Source organism: Dendrobium catenatum, unplaced genomic scaffold, assembly GCF_001605985.2.
Source record: "Dendrobium catenatum unplaced genomic scaffold, ASM160598v2 fragScaff_scaffold_313, whole genome shotgun sequence".
Classification (NCBI taxonomy): domain Eukaryota; kingdom Viridiplantae; phylum Streptophyta; class Magnoliopsida; order Asparagales; family Orchidaceae; genus Dendrobium; species Dendrobium catenatum.
The window spans coordinates 2,657,833-2,672,630 of NW_021318775.1; the positions used below are offsets into that span (position 1 = coordinate 2,657,833).

At 37.1% G+C, this 14,798-nt stretch overlaps 1 protein-coding gene across 1 annotated transcript; it reads right to left on the reverse strand.

Annotated features, from left to right (window-relative positions):
- Positions 1-2,175: 2,175 nt before the first annotated feature.
- On the reverse strand, positions 2,176-3,437 carry LOC110095344 (E3 ubiquitin-protein ligase PUB23-like). Its single transcript, XM_020820851.2, has one exon. The coding sequence runs from the start codon at positions 3,403-3,405 to the stop codon at positions 2,176-2,178; it is 1,230 nt and encodes a 409-aa protein (XP_020676510.1). The 5' UTR covers positions 3,406-3,437.
- Between the last annotated feature and the right edge of the window lie 11,361 nt (positions 3,438-14,798).

The following is a 14,798-nucleotide window of genomic DNA, read 5'->3' on the forward strand; positions in this document are numbered from 1 at the left end:
TTGAAAGCAGTGAAAAAAGTAGTCAAATAGAGATTATGGATGTGATCTGCAAGGCAAAATAGTAAGAAAGTTATCCCAAAAGAAGCCTAAATTTGTTTGTGCACTCCTTTTCTAGAAAGAAAGGCTTTTTTTTTTTCATTCATGCAATAATAAAATGATATAAAAAACCTTCTCATTTGAACCCACACTAGCACACTCACTTGCACTAATTTTATAATTAAATTTTTATAATTATTTAGCCATGCATCCATTTGACGCATATTTATTAGCTTTTTATAAAGTTTAATGTTTATTAAAATTATAGTTGGAGTAATACTCATGATGACACTCGGTGATCTAAGTGTGATTTTTATTAGTTCTTTGTAGAATATGATTATGTCGAACAATCTCATTGTCCTATTGACTCAGATCTCAATTTCGTTATTTGATTTGTATCTACAACACTGAGGTGCCATGGACCCCTCTAAGATAGAGAATTCAGTGCCGAGGTGCTGTGAGATAGAGAACCCAATGTCGCGACATTGCAAGTCTAGAACTGCGGCGCTGCGGGCTAATTGGTTTTCTTTTGGTATTATGTAATGTGTATTCGTATGGGAGTCATGCTCTCGAGTTTTTGAAAGTCTGTGAAAGCCATAAAAGAGTGCGAAAGATTAGGATTTATCCAATTTCTCTTAGTTTCATAGTAGATTTTTGATTTGGTAGATCTATGTTGTTTTTCTCATTTTCAAAATTTTCACATAAATTAAGATGTTCTTTCTTCGCTATTTTTTCTACTTTGTTCCGATTTGTTTACTCTCAACATTTTTTTGGTCATATTAATATTTTTTCCCCACTGTGAAATTGTAAGTGCACACCAATTTTAAGAAATATATTAACCTACGGAAGCTTCTATTGTTTCTTCACGTACTTGAAATTCGCATCTGATTTGGGTGACAAATGTAGTTTGTCAAACTTTTTCTCTATTATTCGAGTTTTCGACGATGAAGCCTGAATACCTCCATCAACTTTCTTCAGATTTGAGCAAATTATTTACAGAACATCTTTCGCCAGAATCTCATTTTCATCTATACTTGGCAAGTATATTTTCATTGACTTGAACTAATTTGATTAGAGTCCTCATGTTTATATACTCCATACATAGAGCTGCAAACAAATCGAGTCAAGTTGAGTATATATTTGTTCATGTTTGATCTTGTTTGTTAAGAACTTATTCAAGCATTGTTCTAGCTTGATTCGAGCTTTTCTTTTTGTGTTCAAGTTTGATTCGTTTAAAATGATACATATTCATACTTGGATTGTGTTCGATTCGTTTTGTTTATCTAGCTCTAAACGAGTGGCTTGTTTATAAATTAATGAATGCGACTTATTGAGCTATTAGCAAACAAGCATTACCGATTTATTAACAAACAAGTCGAGCTATTAATGAACGAGCCTTTAATTAGTAGCTTATCAAGCTCACAAATGATACTTTTAATAAACAAGCTTCTTAATGAACTTTGAAAACAAACATAAACAAGCATACTTCGATTGGAAACAAACATAAACTTGTGAGTACGATAATTAGGGCCAGAAAATAATATGGAATTGAATTTTAGCACTATATTATTACAATGAAATAACAAAGTGGTTGCAATTGTGAGATTATTGATCGCTTTTATAATCTGATTTAATTGATCTCCATATGATCAAATATTAATCAATTTCGTAACAAGCTTGTTCACGAGTTACTTATCGAGGTTAGCATCGATCATGAATTGAGATATGTAAGGAGCTTCTTATCAAATTTGTTCATGAACTTTAAACGATGTTGTTCATGAATATAAATGAGTATAACGTATAGCTGTTCAAATTTGTTTATTTAATCATCAAGTATTTAAAAAAATATTCAAACTTTTTTTACTACTTAATCAAATGATCACGAACGAGCTATATACAATAAAGCCGAGCCACGAATAGCTTTTTGAACGCTCAAACGCTCAGCTCATTTGCAGTGTTATTGTCCATACATCATCTTACATTCTTAAAAGTATTTATATAAATCCAATCTGCATTCACCAAATTATCCAACAAATAAATGAAGAATTATAAACATTATATATGTTAATATGTTTGATTTTGTTTGCTCTCGATCTCAATCTATTCTAATTGATCTCCACGCCTTCTTCAACATCATAGTCATGAATAAGACGGATACAAAGCTTTGAGTTGAGGCTTCAAACATGGTGACCTTCTCCATGCATTAATATGCATCCTCAAGATCTCCTTCACCAACTTCCTCGTGCTCTTCTCACATTCCATCTGAAGCAACAAACAAAGCTTGGAAACAACGCCCAGTTCCAACATCTCTTCGACCACCGCCGGCGTTGCCTGGTTCAACAATATGGAATACAGCACTCTCACCGCCCTATCCGTCGTCACCACCGACACTCTCATCATCTTCTTAGAAACCACGGCCAGTCCGGCGGCATGCCCCACCACCTCCTCCCTACCCTCCGCGCACCCGCAAAGCTCGTCAAGCACCACAATCATCATCTCACACGCCCTTCTCTCTGGTTCGTCGAGAAGGAGCTCAATCAGCACGTTGACTGCCCCGGCTTTCACCGCTTTCACCGTGCTCCTTCCCCACGGGGAAACCTCATATAGCACCTGCAACGCGGCTTTCATTGCTTGGTAAGAGATGCGGTCTCTTAACACCTTGACTATTTCTTCAAAAAATTCTTGCTTTATGCAAATTAACTGCGAGGGTGGAAGCACAGAAATCAGAGCTTTGATGAGCAGAACCGCATGGGCCCGAGACTGATAATTGGCTGAGCGACGAAGGATGTCAGTCAATGAAAGAAGAAAGTCTTGGTTCCGTTCGAGCAGGTCGCCGAGGCTTTGTTGGGAGAGTTGGAGAGTGTAGAGGATGCTAACGGCTTCATCACTTTCCAACACCGCTTCGGAAGGGGGGGTTACGATGAAGGAGGCAAGGAAGTCAATGGCGCCGGGGGTGGCTTCGACGCAGCGTTTGTTGCGCTCGCTTTCGGAGACGATTTTCTTGAGTTTGGCGAGGGAGGAAAGATTGGATTTTGGGAGGCGGTTGGCTTCCTCGAGAAGGGTGGAGATTTGGGCTTTGTCGACGGGAGGGCGGGGGGGGGGGAAGCGTTGGATGCCGTAGGCGGAGTTGGCGGAGCACCAGGACTGGATGAGGCGGCGGAGGGTGTGGTTAGGGGTGGTGAGATCAGATTCCGGTAGGGTTTGTTTGGTGACGGGGCAGGTGCTGTGGTCGGCGGAGGAGTAGAGCCACTGTTCGATGCTTTCGCGGTCGTAGGTGATGCCGGTGGGGAGGGTGACGGGATCGCGCATGATTTGGAGGGATATGGGGCATAGGAAGTAAGAAGGAACTTGGATTTCAGATTCATCCATGGCGTGGTGTTGGAGAAGAAGACGGTGGTCCTTTTGGTTTCTGCGCAGGCGATTTGTAGAGAGGAAAGAAGAGGATGCGGGTTTTATAAGGGGAAGATGTACAGCGCGTAGAATGAATCGTGGACTGCGAGGGGAAGGGGTCCATGCCACGAGCGGTCTTTTTGGGAGGCTGCAATTGAATATATATTTCCCGCTTAAGTTTTTTTTTTTTAAAATTAATTAATTTTTAGTTTATCATTTAACATAATTAAATGATTTTAAGATATGTAAATTTTTTTATGATTATAATATTTTTTAGAAAAGAGAAAATTGATATCGGCTACAAATTTTTATAACGTTGACTATAAAGTTATTGTGGAGAAAATAATTTTGTTATTATAATTGTATAAAATAGTTTTTTCATTGATTAATTTAAAATAAAAAATTAAGAAAATAATAGTAGAATAAAATTCTTGTTATTATATGAGAACAAGGCAGCTAGAAAACTATTCCAAACAATCACTTACTTTAAATATGGTGCATTTATAGTGAAAATATAAAAAAAATCTTTTAATTGCATAAATATTTTCATTTTATAAAATAATATATATTTATATTTCTACATATATTAATTAATATTATATAAAAATGAAGAAATTATCACAATTGGATTGAAATCTCTTAAAATTCATGAATAAGAAATGCCCAATTTCGGTATACTATTATTCTCTTCTAAATAATGTTTGACAAATATTTAACTAATTAGAATATAACTATTTAAATTTAACTTAATTAAGATACAAGGTAATTTAGTTTGAAATATGTGATAATTCTTTTATTTTAAGAAACTATATTTTATCTTATAGAAATTATTATTTATATTTATTTCTGCGTTATTTTAATGTAAAATAACAAAACTAGCAACACAAAAGACGTATTTTTCTACTTTAATTTTTTTAATTCAATTTTAAAAAGGGTTAGTGTACTTTATTGAAATGATAAATTAAAAGCTTCATTTAATTTTAAAATTTTAAATAATTCGAATCATTTTTTCTTAGGGCTGACTTCCATAAATAAGTAGTAAATACAAAATGTATAATTAAGTCCGATAACTTTCCAGCATATTTTCATAAGATATAAAATTCTTGAAATTTTTTTCAATTTCAAGCATTATATATCATAAAAAGTTAAATTTCTTTTAATAATTTGTATTTATTTATTTTTTTCTAAAATAATTTGTTTATATAAATTTTTTTTGTTTAAAAAAATTTATATTTAAAAATTATAAAAGCTGCCCCAAATGAAACTTTATTGCTAAGATAGTTTTCTTACTATTTCTTAAAGCAAATTTTTAATATGAAAATTTTAATTTTTTATACTAAAAATAGTTTTAAGAAACGGTAAAAAAACCATTCCTAATTAATTAAGGAACCCTAAATAAGGAATTTTTATTACATCCGGTGAAAATACCGAGCAATACCGAGCATACCGAGTGTACCGAGGGCGCTATACCGAGCACTTTAGTGACGTGGCATTTTTTTTTATTGATTTCCGGATGCATTCGATAACCTGACGGAATAATCACTCCTAAATAAGGGCCGGCTTAATCCATTTTTAATAAAGGCTTTCGTCTCGCTTGGCTTTTTCTCTAGAGGTAGTGTAGGAAGCGAGTGCTCAAACTTTGACGACCGTTTGATTCTTGTATTAGTTAATATTATGTTGAATGGAACGTTCCAACTGCTGAAGATTTGACTTTACTTGTCTTGCAAAACAAGGGGTTTTTTTTTTTTTTTGCATTTTTTTTTATTTCATGGGAGTGCTTGCAGTGGGAATAATATAATATAAAGCGCAAAAATGAAAATTGTGCTGGTACGCCATCTCCACCGTCAATCTATAATACAGTGCTAATCTTGATTTGTTATCCTCACAAAGTTAGTGTGTGAGTAGACTACTTTCTGAAAAGTCTTATTTTTGGAGTTTTTGTTCTATCAAAGCAGCGGTTTTGCTTAAGGATAGTTTAGTTTGAAGATTTTCTTATTGAGAAAATAATTATTCAATTTTAACTTTTGAGTGTGTGTATATATATATGATAGGGAGAAAGTGTTGTGGGATATTAAGAGAATTCTAAGTTTATTTAATTATCTTATTTATTTTAATGTTTATTTTAATATTAAATTATTAATATAATTTATGACTTTAGTAATGTTTAGCATTTGTAATATGTGATCTTTGTTAGTGGGTTAGTAGTTGATTAGGATTTAGGATGCCATGAAGTGTATGTGCGTGTGCATATATGTGACACACAAGGATGTCGAGCTTGTAAGAAACTATCAATATAGTATATTGATATATGATGAAGGCCTAGTGAAGGATGTCTCCATATGAAAGTGCACATATATAATTCATCTCGCCATGCAAAGAGAAATCCACGGAGCTAATTTAGGGGGAATAGTCAGCTAAGACCCAATTTGTGTAGTTTGTGTTTGGTGGTTCTCTAATAGAGGAATAGTGATTATATATTTCTTCAATAAGAAAAACCACCCTCTATAGTGTTCTTCATTTCAAAGCTTAAAGTTATTGATGTTAAGAGTCATAGATGGATGCAATCAAGCCTTTTTTAAGGTAGCATGATTGAACTACAAATTGATTTTTTCATATATTATTTTTTATAGAGGCTGAGAATCTTACTTTTAGACGACAAATGAAAGAAGATAGACTAAAGGGAGCCTTTAAGATGGCTTTTTAGGCCAAGAAATGTAACTACCATTAATTAGATCGAGTGAATAATGACACAAAAATTTATCCAGTCATAAGGAGAATAATAATCCATTCATTTCTCAAATAGTGATCATTGAACTGATATAATAGTTTTACAATTTGTAAGAAATCTTCTCTAATTTGGCCTTGATTGTGGAAGATGAAGTGTAATATAACATTAATAAAGCTTCCATTATTAATTAGAATCATCTTTACATGGTGTAGCATGGGTAACATATCCTAGCACTAATAATGAATGCTACTTTATGTGGAGATTGAATCCTTTAATTTCAAGTAAAAGTCATATGATGGAGAGGTTGGTGCAAAATTTCCCTAGCATCAGCTCTTCAAAGGAGGTAAACAAACTTAGATCAAATTAGAAAAGTGACCCAATTGATAAAAAAAACTCACCAACATATATTGTGTATTTTTTTGCTTCACAATTATTTTCTATTGTGTCAAGAAGCAATCCATTATGGCTATATCATTAATAGCAGCTAAATATCGAATAGCTACAACCGTTATTATTTGGCTTTGGTGGTTGCTTCGGGTTATTCAAGCTTCGATCAACATCATAATACCACTCTTTTGTAAAAATATTTAAGCCTTTGTTTTTGCAAATATTTCTATTTTTCATGCATTAATTAAATATATTGATATAGATCATCATTTTATCTGTGAATTCACCATAAAATTATTATTGATCATATCTCAACTCATAATACTTCAAAAACTCTAAAAGAATGGAACATTAGTTTGCCAAGGCTGACGTACGTCTACATTTGAGCAAAAACTTTCCTTGATCACTTTCTGTATTTCACTCTCTCTGCATCTACTACCAGCTTTATTTTGAATCATTTAAGGACGTTCATGGCTAACACACTATGCAAGGTGAACCGTTGGATGAGCATATCCTCTAGTCCTATAACTAACTATTTTGTATGCATGATATACATATTGATCATTGAGGAAATGATAAGCAACTCGTCAAATGAAAAGGATATTATTGGCCTTATTAATCCTCCTTTCATGATGCACATCCAATTATTCATGAAATTAGGTTCAAACAAAATCAACCTAGTTCAAGCTAATTTACCACGGTTCAAGCCCACCTTACTTGATCTATTAGGTCTCAGCTCAAAAAAATTGTCAGCTTATAAGAGAACTCGCCTCAAGTGAACGACTACAATCTCAAAACTCATCCCAGACAATCAAATCAAGTATGATCTATAAAGTCAGCCCTTAGTGACTGCTCAATGGATTCTTCATTTGGGAAACTATTGATCAACTACTCAGCTATTCGACTATCAATGCATGTCAACTCAACGACTTCATAGGAGCGACTATCAATGCATGTCAACTCAACGACTTCATAGGAGCTCGACAAACCGCTTCATGAAGTCAGACACTTTGATCAAACCATTCAATTATTATATTTTTCTCTTATTTGTTTATTCATGCATGTAGCTAATTCTGTAATGCTCAAATTTCAACTTAAATTTGTAAATAAATAAATAAATAAATAAATATTTAATCAATTTTTAAGTTAAATTGAATAATTTGATTCAACGCGAATAATTTTCAAAAAAAATTGAAGTTTACAATTATCAGCCCAGAGTAGAGTTGTCAATATTGGACCTGACCCGAAAACCCGACCCCCGAGCGCGCCCACCGAGTCTGCCGCAGTGCCGCGCACGACCGCTGCCAAGCACGAGTCACGACCGTTGCGGCACTGCCCGCGTCTGCCCTAACGAGTTGCACTCGCGCCACCCCCGCCTACCCGCTGTCGCTAGCTGCCCGTTGCCGCGGCTGAAACAAGTGGGGTCGGGTTGACCCTAACCCGAACAGTGTCAGGTCTATTTCGTGTTTGACTCAAATCCGACCCGTCACCAAAATTGAAGCCCCTAAACCAGAGCATGGTATAGTTAGGTGCCTTTCCGATTTATTTGTGAGCTGTTTTTTGCAATTCGAGTGTTGGACGTCTGCTGACCATTTTCCAGAAGGGAGGGCACTCGCTGAAGACTGACGGTGTTGATCTTCCATTAATTATACCATGTGCTATATAATTCACTTGAGCCGGGTCCCCGCGCCGCCAGAAGGAATGTTGAACCGGCTGGTTGAACCGCAACGGTTTGAGTCAACAAAAGCCAACAGAGTGAGCCGGTCCTATCGGTTAACTCGAAAAACCAACAGCATTCGTGAGGCAAGTGGCTTCACATGAATTCACCCTTTTACTTGAAAAAATAATGTGTTTTCGATGTAATCTTTAACTTGCAAATCAATTAAATTTAAATTTTATTTGAGACAACTTTTGACCATTATTTTTTTATTATTTTAAACAAAATGTGATAAAAATTATTCTAGAAAATAATTAAAAGGCTGTCTCAAAAGAATATTATTTTGTGACAAACACTTGCTAAGGTTTCTTTAATCTTATATAATTTTTTTTTATTTGAATGAGCAAATAAGTCTTATGGATGATGATGCCATGTGAGAAAGTTTTGTGGGAGCTTATTTAAAAATTAACTATTATAAAAAATTAAATATATTATTTTATATTAAATATATTAAATAATATTATTTAATTATATTGATATATCATCGAAAAATTATATTGATTGGGCATGAATCTTGAGGCAAAAATTAAGTTGGAAATTTCAAAAATTAAATTTGTAATCATCTCAACTCTAAATTCAGCAAATTTACAGTCGAATTGATTTTCTCAGAAATACAAACCCAACAGCACCAAATTCAACTCAATCCGAGCCCAAATGTGTCTAAATCGAAGACCCGAAGCACATTCAGAAGGTTCAATCCATAATTTGGATTACCAAACAGTTTCCAAATATGACATGCTTATAGGCAAATCGAGCAGCTCGACAAGACAAATCTAACGAGCCCAAGATCGCTGAATTCTGATATCATTAAGGCCTTCAAATGTCTGACAAATGACCCAAGATCAAGGGATTCAATATTGGCCGTCCATCTGAATCACTCCACCTTTGCATTTGATCCTCCTCCTATTTACGAGTCATGTTATCCTCTAAAAACTATAAATAGCTCATCATTTCTCTTGAGAGGAGACCCAAGAAAAAAGAAAGAAGAAGAAGAAGAAGAGAAGAGTAGGAGGGAAGAAACTCCTCCTTGACCACCGCTGTGATTCTATCCGACTTCCACAGGATGCCGGAATTCTGCCAGACTTCCACAGAACGCTGGAATTTCGCCCGACTTTCAATGATGCCGGAATTCTGCCCGACTTCCAAGTGATGCCAAAATTCCGCCCGACTTCCAAGTGACGCCGGAATTCCACCCAACTTCAAAGTGACGCTGGCATTCCGCCCGACTTTTCAGTGACACAGGAATTCTATCTAATCTCCAAGTGACTCTAAAGTTCTACTCGAATACCATCTAAAGTCGGAGTTCCCCCCGGCTGTCGACTAACGTCGGACTTCTACTCGACACCGGACTTCCACTCGTCGCCAGATTTCTACCCGATGCTGGACTTATGCCCGTTATTGGGTTTTTGTTGGACATCTATCTGATGCTGAATTTCTGTCCATTGTTAGACTTCTACCTGACATAATCCTTCCGACCTTCATGGATAGACAACGGTCTTCACCACCTCCGTCGCTCGCCGACTACAGTCCTTCCGACCTCCGTCGCCCGTCGACTACGATCCTTCTGACTTACATCGCCCACCGACTACAGTCCTTCTGACCTCCGTCGCCTGCCGACTACGGTCTTTCTAACTTACGTCGCCCACTGACTACAGTCCTTCCGACCTCCCTCGCCCTCCGATTACGGTCCTGCCGACTTATGTCGCCTGCCAACTACTATCCTACTGACCTCCATCGCCCGCCGACTACGGTCCTTCCGACTTACGTCGCCCATCGATTATGGTCCTTCTGACCAAACGATCACGTCAACAGTGACTCTTTGTATTCTCATTATGTACTTCATATAATGTACATAAAGCCAAGGCCTTCCCCCTAAGAAAGGGCCTCAATTGTAATCGACTGCAAATAAAAGTGGATTCGTTCAAACTTGACTAGGCCCCATGATTTTTCCCCATTTTCAAGGCTTTTCCACGTAAAAATATTGGTATCTCCTATAAATTCAACATCATCTCTCTTATCTGATTGCGTGCCGGATTTTTGTACAAAGTTAAGATGTTAAATTTCATATTTCTCTACCGCCGCGAATACTCCAGGACGCAACATATATAAAATAGATAATAATTGAACTAGCCGATTCTTTAAAATTGGGACCGGTTCTGATTCGCCGGTTTGGCGGTTCGATTGCCCAGTTTTATCCGATTCAATGCGAAGCCATTTTTAGAGCAATTTTAAAATGGCTGACTAACTGGTTAATTTCCGGCTGAACCGGTCGAACCGACTCATCTGATCCAATTTTCAAAACCATGGTGAAATCCCAAAATTTCTCATTCTCAACTACCTTACTCGCTCTCGCTCTGGTTCTCTTTTTTTTTTTTGGGCTTTATTGAAGCCTGTAAGCCAACTCTACACTAGCACAAACTTACAGTATTTACGGCCCAAATTTTTTAGAAAAATCTAAGGCAATGAAGGATAACCAGATTTTTTTTTTTTAAGAAATTTTTTATTAAAAAGTTTTTTTACAAAGCATTAAAAAAGCTCTCCTAAATGAAGTATTTCTTAGGCCTCGTTTGTGAAGACTTTCGACTGCTTCTTAAAATAGTTTTTTAGTTTACAAATTTTTGAATTAAAATTTTTATACTAAAAAGCTGATGTAGACAACAATAAAAAAAACCCATCCTTCGGACATTTTTCTTACTTTTTATTAACGTTGTTTTTTAGTATAAAATTTTAATTCAAAAAATTATTATACTAAAAAACACAATCAACAAGAAAGTTATCTCAAATAAAGCCTCAGGCCCTATTTGAATAATAAGAATTTAGAGATTTTAAAATCTCATATCAATGCAACTAGATTTTTTCTCAACTCATAAATTTCTTTTATTTCATTTTTATTTCCATCACTTACCTCCAATAAAATAGAGCTTTTAAACTTGATTTTAGTAGTTTATTAATAAGCCAAACTCTAGCTGTTTGGCTCATGTTGCCGGCCTAAGATTCTGCATCTGCCTGCCTTTAATTACTGATTAGCAATCCTATCAACAGATAACCACTAACAAATTTAAGGTAAGTTTTGTTTTATAAAAAAGTTTTTTAGTTAAAAAATTATTAGTTCAAATAAATTTTGTACTAAAAAATTGCTTTAAAAATTAGTCAAAAATATGTCACAAACTAAGTCTAAATCATTGATTACAAATCTAAAAAAAAATACTATTTACTAGCTGATATCATACAGTGGAATAAAAGTTTATTGTTATTATTGTTGTTTCATTTTTTTTCTTATTTTTCTGTGTAAAGCAATGGAACGTTTTAGTGTCAGTTTCATGTTATTAGTATCACCAGCAGCAGCTCAAGTCTCCACTCTCTTAGTAACGGCATCAGCAAAAGTGACTCACGCCTCCACTCTCCCAGCAATGACCTCTGACAACAAGACCACATGGCATGATCACAGCTAGCTCATAACAAACTCCTCACACATCACCATACACGTGTCCTCAATATCAGTTATATATAGTACACTGTGTAAAACATATCACAATAAATGAATACAATAGTTTACACAAAAATCTCTACTTTGGTATTGTTTGTTATTACTCTGTTTTGCAGGTTACACAGAAGCTGCTCAGGGATTTATTCAAGGTATCAGAGCAGGATTGAGGAAATCTCTTCAACCTCAGTGAACTCTGGTGATGGCTCAATCTGCATCTTCTCAAACAGGGAATCAATCGGCAGACCTATCCACTGACTCACCAACCATACCGTCCTCCCTGAAGTTAGTTCTCTCAAACATCAAGACGATCATCCCAGAGCCTCTCTCTCCAATGAGAACTATCCAATTTGGAAGTCCCAGATCCCAAAACTTCTGAGAGCAAATGGATTCGCAAAGCTATCTCGACAATGCAGCACAAAGACCCTCCTGTCTTCTTAAGCTCTTTGATGGAAGCATAGAGCTCAATCCTGCATACACTCAATGGATCCTTATAGACCAAACTCTGGAAGCCGCACTGTGCTCTACCATATCCTCGTCAGTCCTGTCCTACGTTCTTCATCTTGACGGCTGCGTTGACATCTGGTTCACACTAGAACAATGACTCCAAGCATCAAACAGATCGAGAGTCATTCAGCTGAAAAATGAATTACATAACATCTCCATGCGCAATCTCTCCATGGTACAGTACCTCACAGCTGTTAAGACTTTGGTTGATAACATTGCAGCAGCTAGATCCAAAGTAGATTCCGAAGATATCGTACTGCATAGTCTAAATGGACTTCCTCCAGCATATCAAGCCTTCAAGATGTCCATTCGTACCAAGCGCAGTCCTCTGACCCTTGAGGAACTATACTCCTACCTTCTTACTGAAGAGATCACACTGGCTGCTGAATCAGCCAGAGGAAATTAGCACAATGATCCCAACACGGCATTATATGCCTCAAGGGGTTAAGGACATCGGGGTCGAGGATGATTTCAATACAGCAATAACACAGGTGGTCGATCAGTTTTGTCTTCTCCAATCATATGCCAGATCTGTACCAAAAGAGGTCATGCCGCTCCGCAATGCTGGCCCCGTTTGAATGTCAACTACACTCCAACTGTATTACAACAATCTTACAAATCCCTTGTTACAGACTCAACATAGCCATACAAGATTGGTACATTAATTCAGGGGCCTCATCGCATATGACGCATTCATTAGACAACCTTTCCCAGCCGATTTCCTATCATGGAGCAGATAGCATCACTGTTGGCAATGGACAGAACCTTTCCATAGCTCATTCAGGCCCCGGTCTTCTTCCAACTCCAACCCCTAAGCTATCTCTCTCTCAGATTTTTCACGTTCCTTCTGTCTCATAATCTACTTTATGTATCCACTCTCACTCACGATAACAATGTTTTCATCATCTTCTCTCCTCACGGTTTCACCATTAAGGACCAGAAGACTCAAGCAATACTCCTTCAGGGACCGTGCCGCAATGATATGTACACAATTAAACTACCTCCTGCGACAGCTTCACCCTCTGCACACTTAGCCATCTCCTCCTCCCATCTCCGCTGGCATCTTCGTCTCGGACATCCACATCGTCAAGTGTTACAAGCTATAGCGTCTCAAAACAGAGAGTTAGATATATCTACTAATGTTAATTTCTACTATATATGTACGGCTTCCAAAAGCCATAAACTAGCTTTTTCAAGTTCCTCAACTGTAACAACCACTCCATTAGCTTTACTTCATCTTGATGTATGGGATCCTTCCCCCACTGTATTGTTTCAAGGTTATCATTATTATCTTCTTATAATCGATGATTACTCAAGATATACATGGCTGTTCATGATGAGAGCTAAGTCCGAAGTTTCTAGCATCATAATGCACTTCAAAACCTTCATAGAAAATCAGCTCCCTCATCATATAAGATGTCTACACACCGATCGCGGTACTGAATTCCTGAACTCCATACTTAAAACATTTCTACAAAACCATGGCATTCACCACCAAATAGCATGCCCCTATTCACCGGAACAGAATGGCACTGTTGAACACAAAAACAGACATGTTGTTGAAACAACACGTACATTGCTACATACCGCCAAGCTTCCATACACCTTCTGGCCTTATGCAGCCCTCACCGTTGTACATCTCATCAATTGAATCTCATCGGCCACACTCCACAACAAATCTTCTTTTCAGCTCCTATACAATCAGCCACCAAACTATTCTCACCTCAAAGTATTTGGGTGTGCCTACTACCCTTGGCTACCTCCATCTCATCGGCCTAAGCTTGAGCCACGAGCTTCTCAATGCATTTTCCTGGGCTACTATGACTCCTACAAGGGATACAAGTGCCTTAATCTATCTACCAAAAAAATCACCATTTCGATGAAGACTCGTTTCCCTACTCCACTCACTTCACCATCATCCCAGCCTCTACATCTGACCAACCACCAACCTCAAACCCATCTCTCCTTATCCCAACTTTGACTGTCTCCCCAGTTCTTACACAAAACCATCCCACCCTACACAATCAACCCCAAACTCATCCACCCTCTCTTCTCATACCTCTCTGCCCCCCACTCCTACTGCAACCTTCCCTAAATATACCTCTCCTACTACAGTAACCACAACCCCCACCCCAACCCCTGTCCCTGAATCTCATCCAATGATTACAAGATTCAAATCTGGGTCCTTAAAACCGAAAACCATCATGAATCTTCTTTATACAATTCACTCCAACTCATCTTTGTCTAATCCCGATCCCACCTCCTATATATAGGCTGTTAAACTACCTCAATGGAGGGCTGCTATGGCTATTGAATTCCTTTCCTTGAAACAACAAGGTACCTAGACACTGGTCTCCCCACCCACAATGGCCAACATTCTTGGCTGCCGGTGGACTTATCTAATCAAACGTTATTCAAATGGCACCATAGCCTGTTACAATGCCAGACTAGTGGCTCAAGGTCATCGCTAAGAGCATGGCTTAGACTACCATGACACCTTTAGTCCAGTGGCAAAAATTCCAACTATTCGTGTATTTCTCACCATTGCA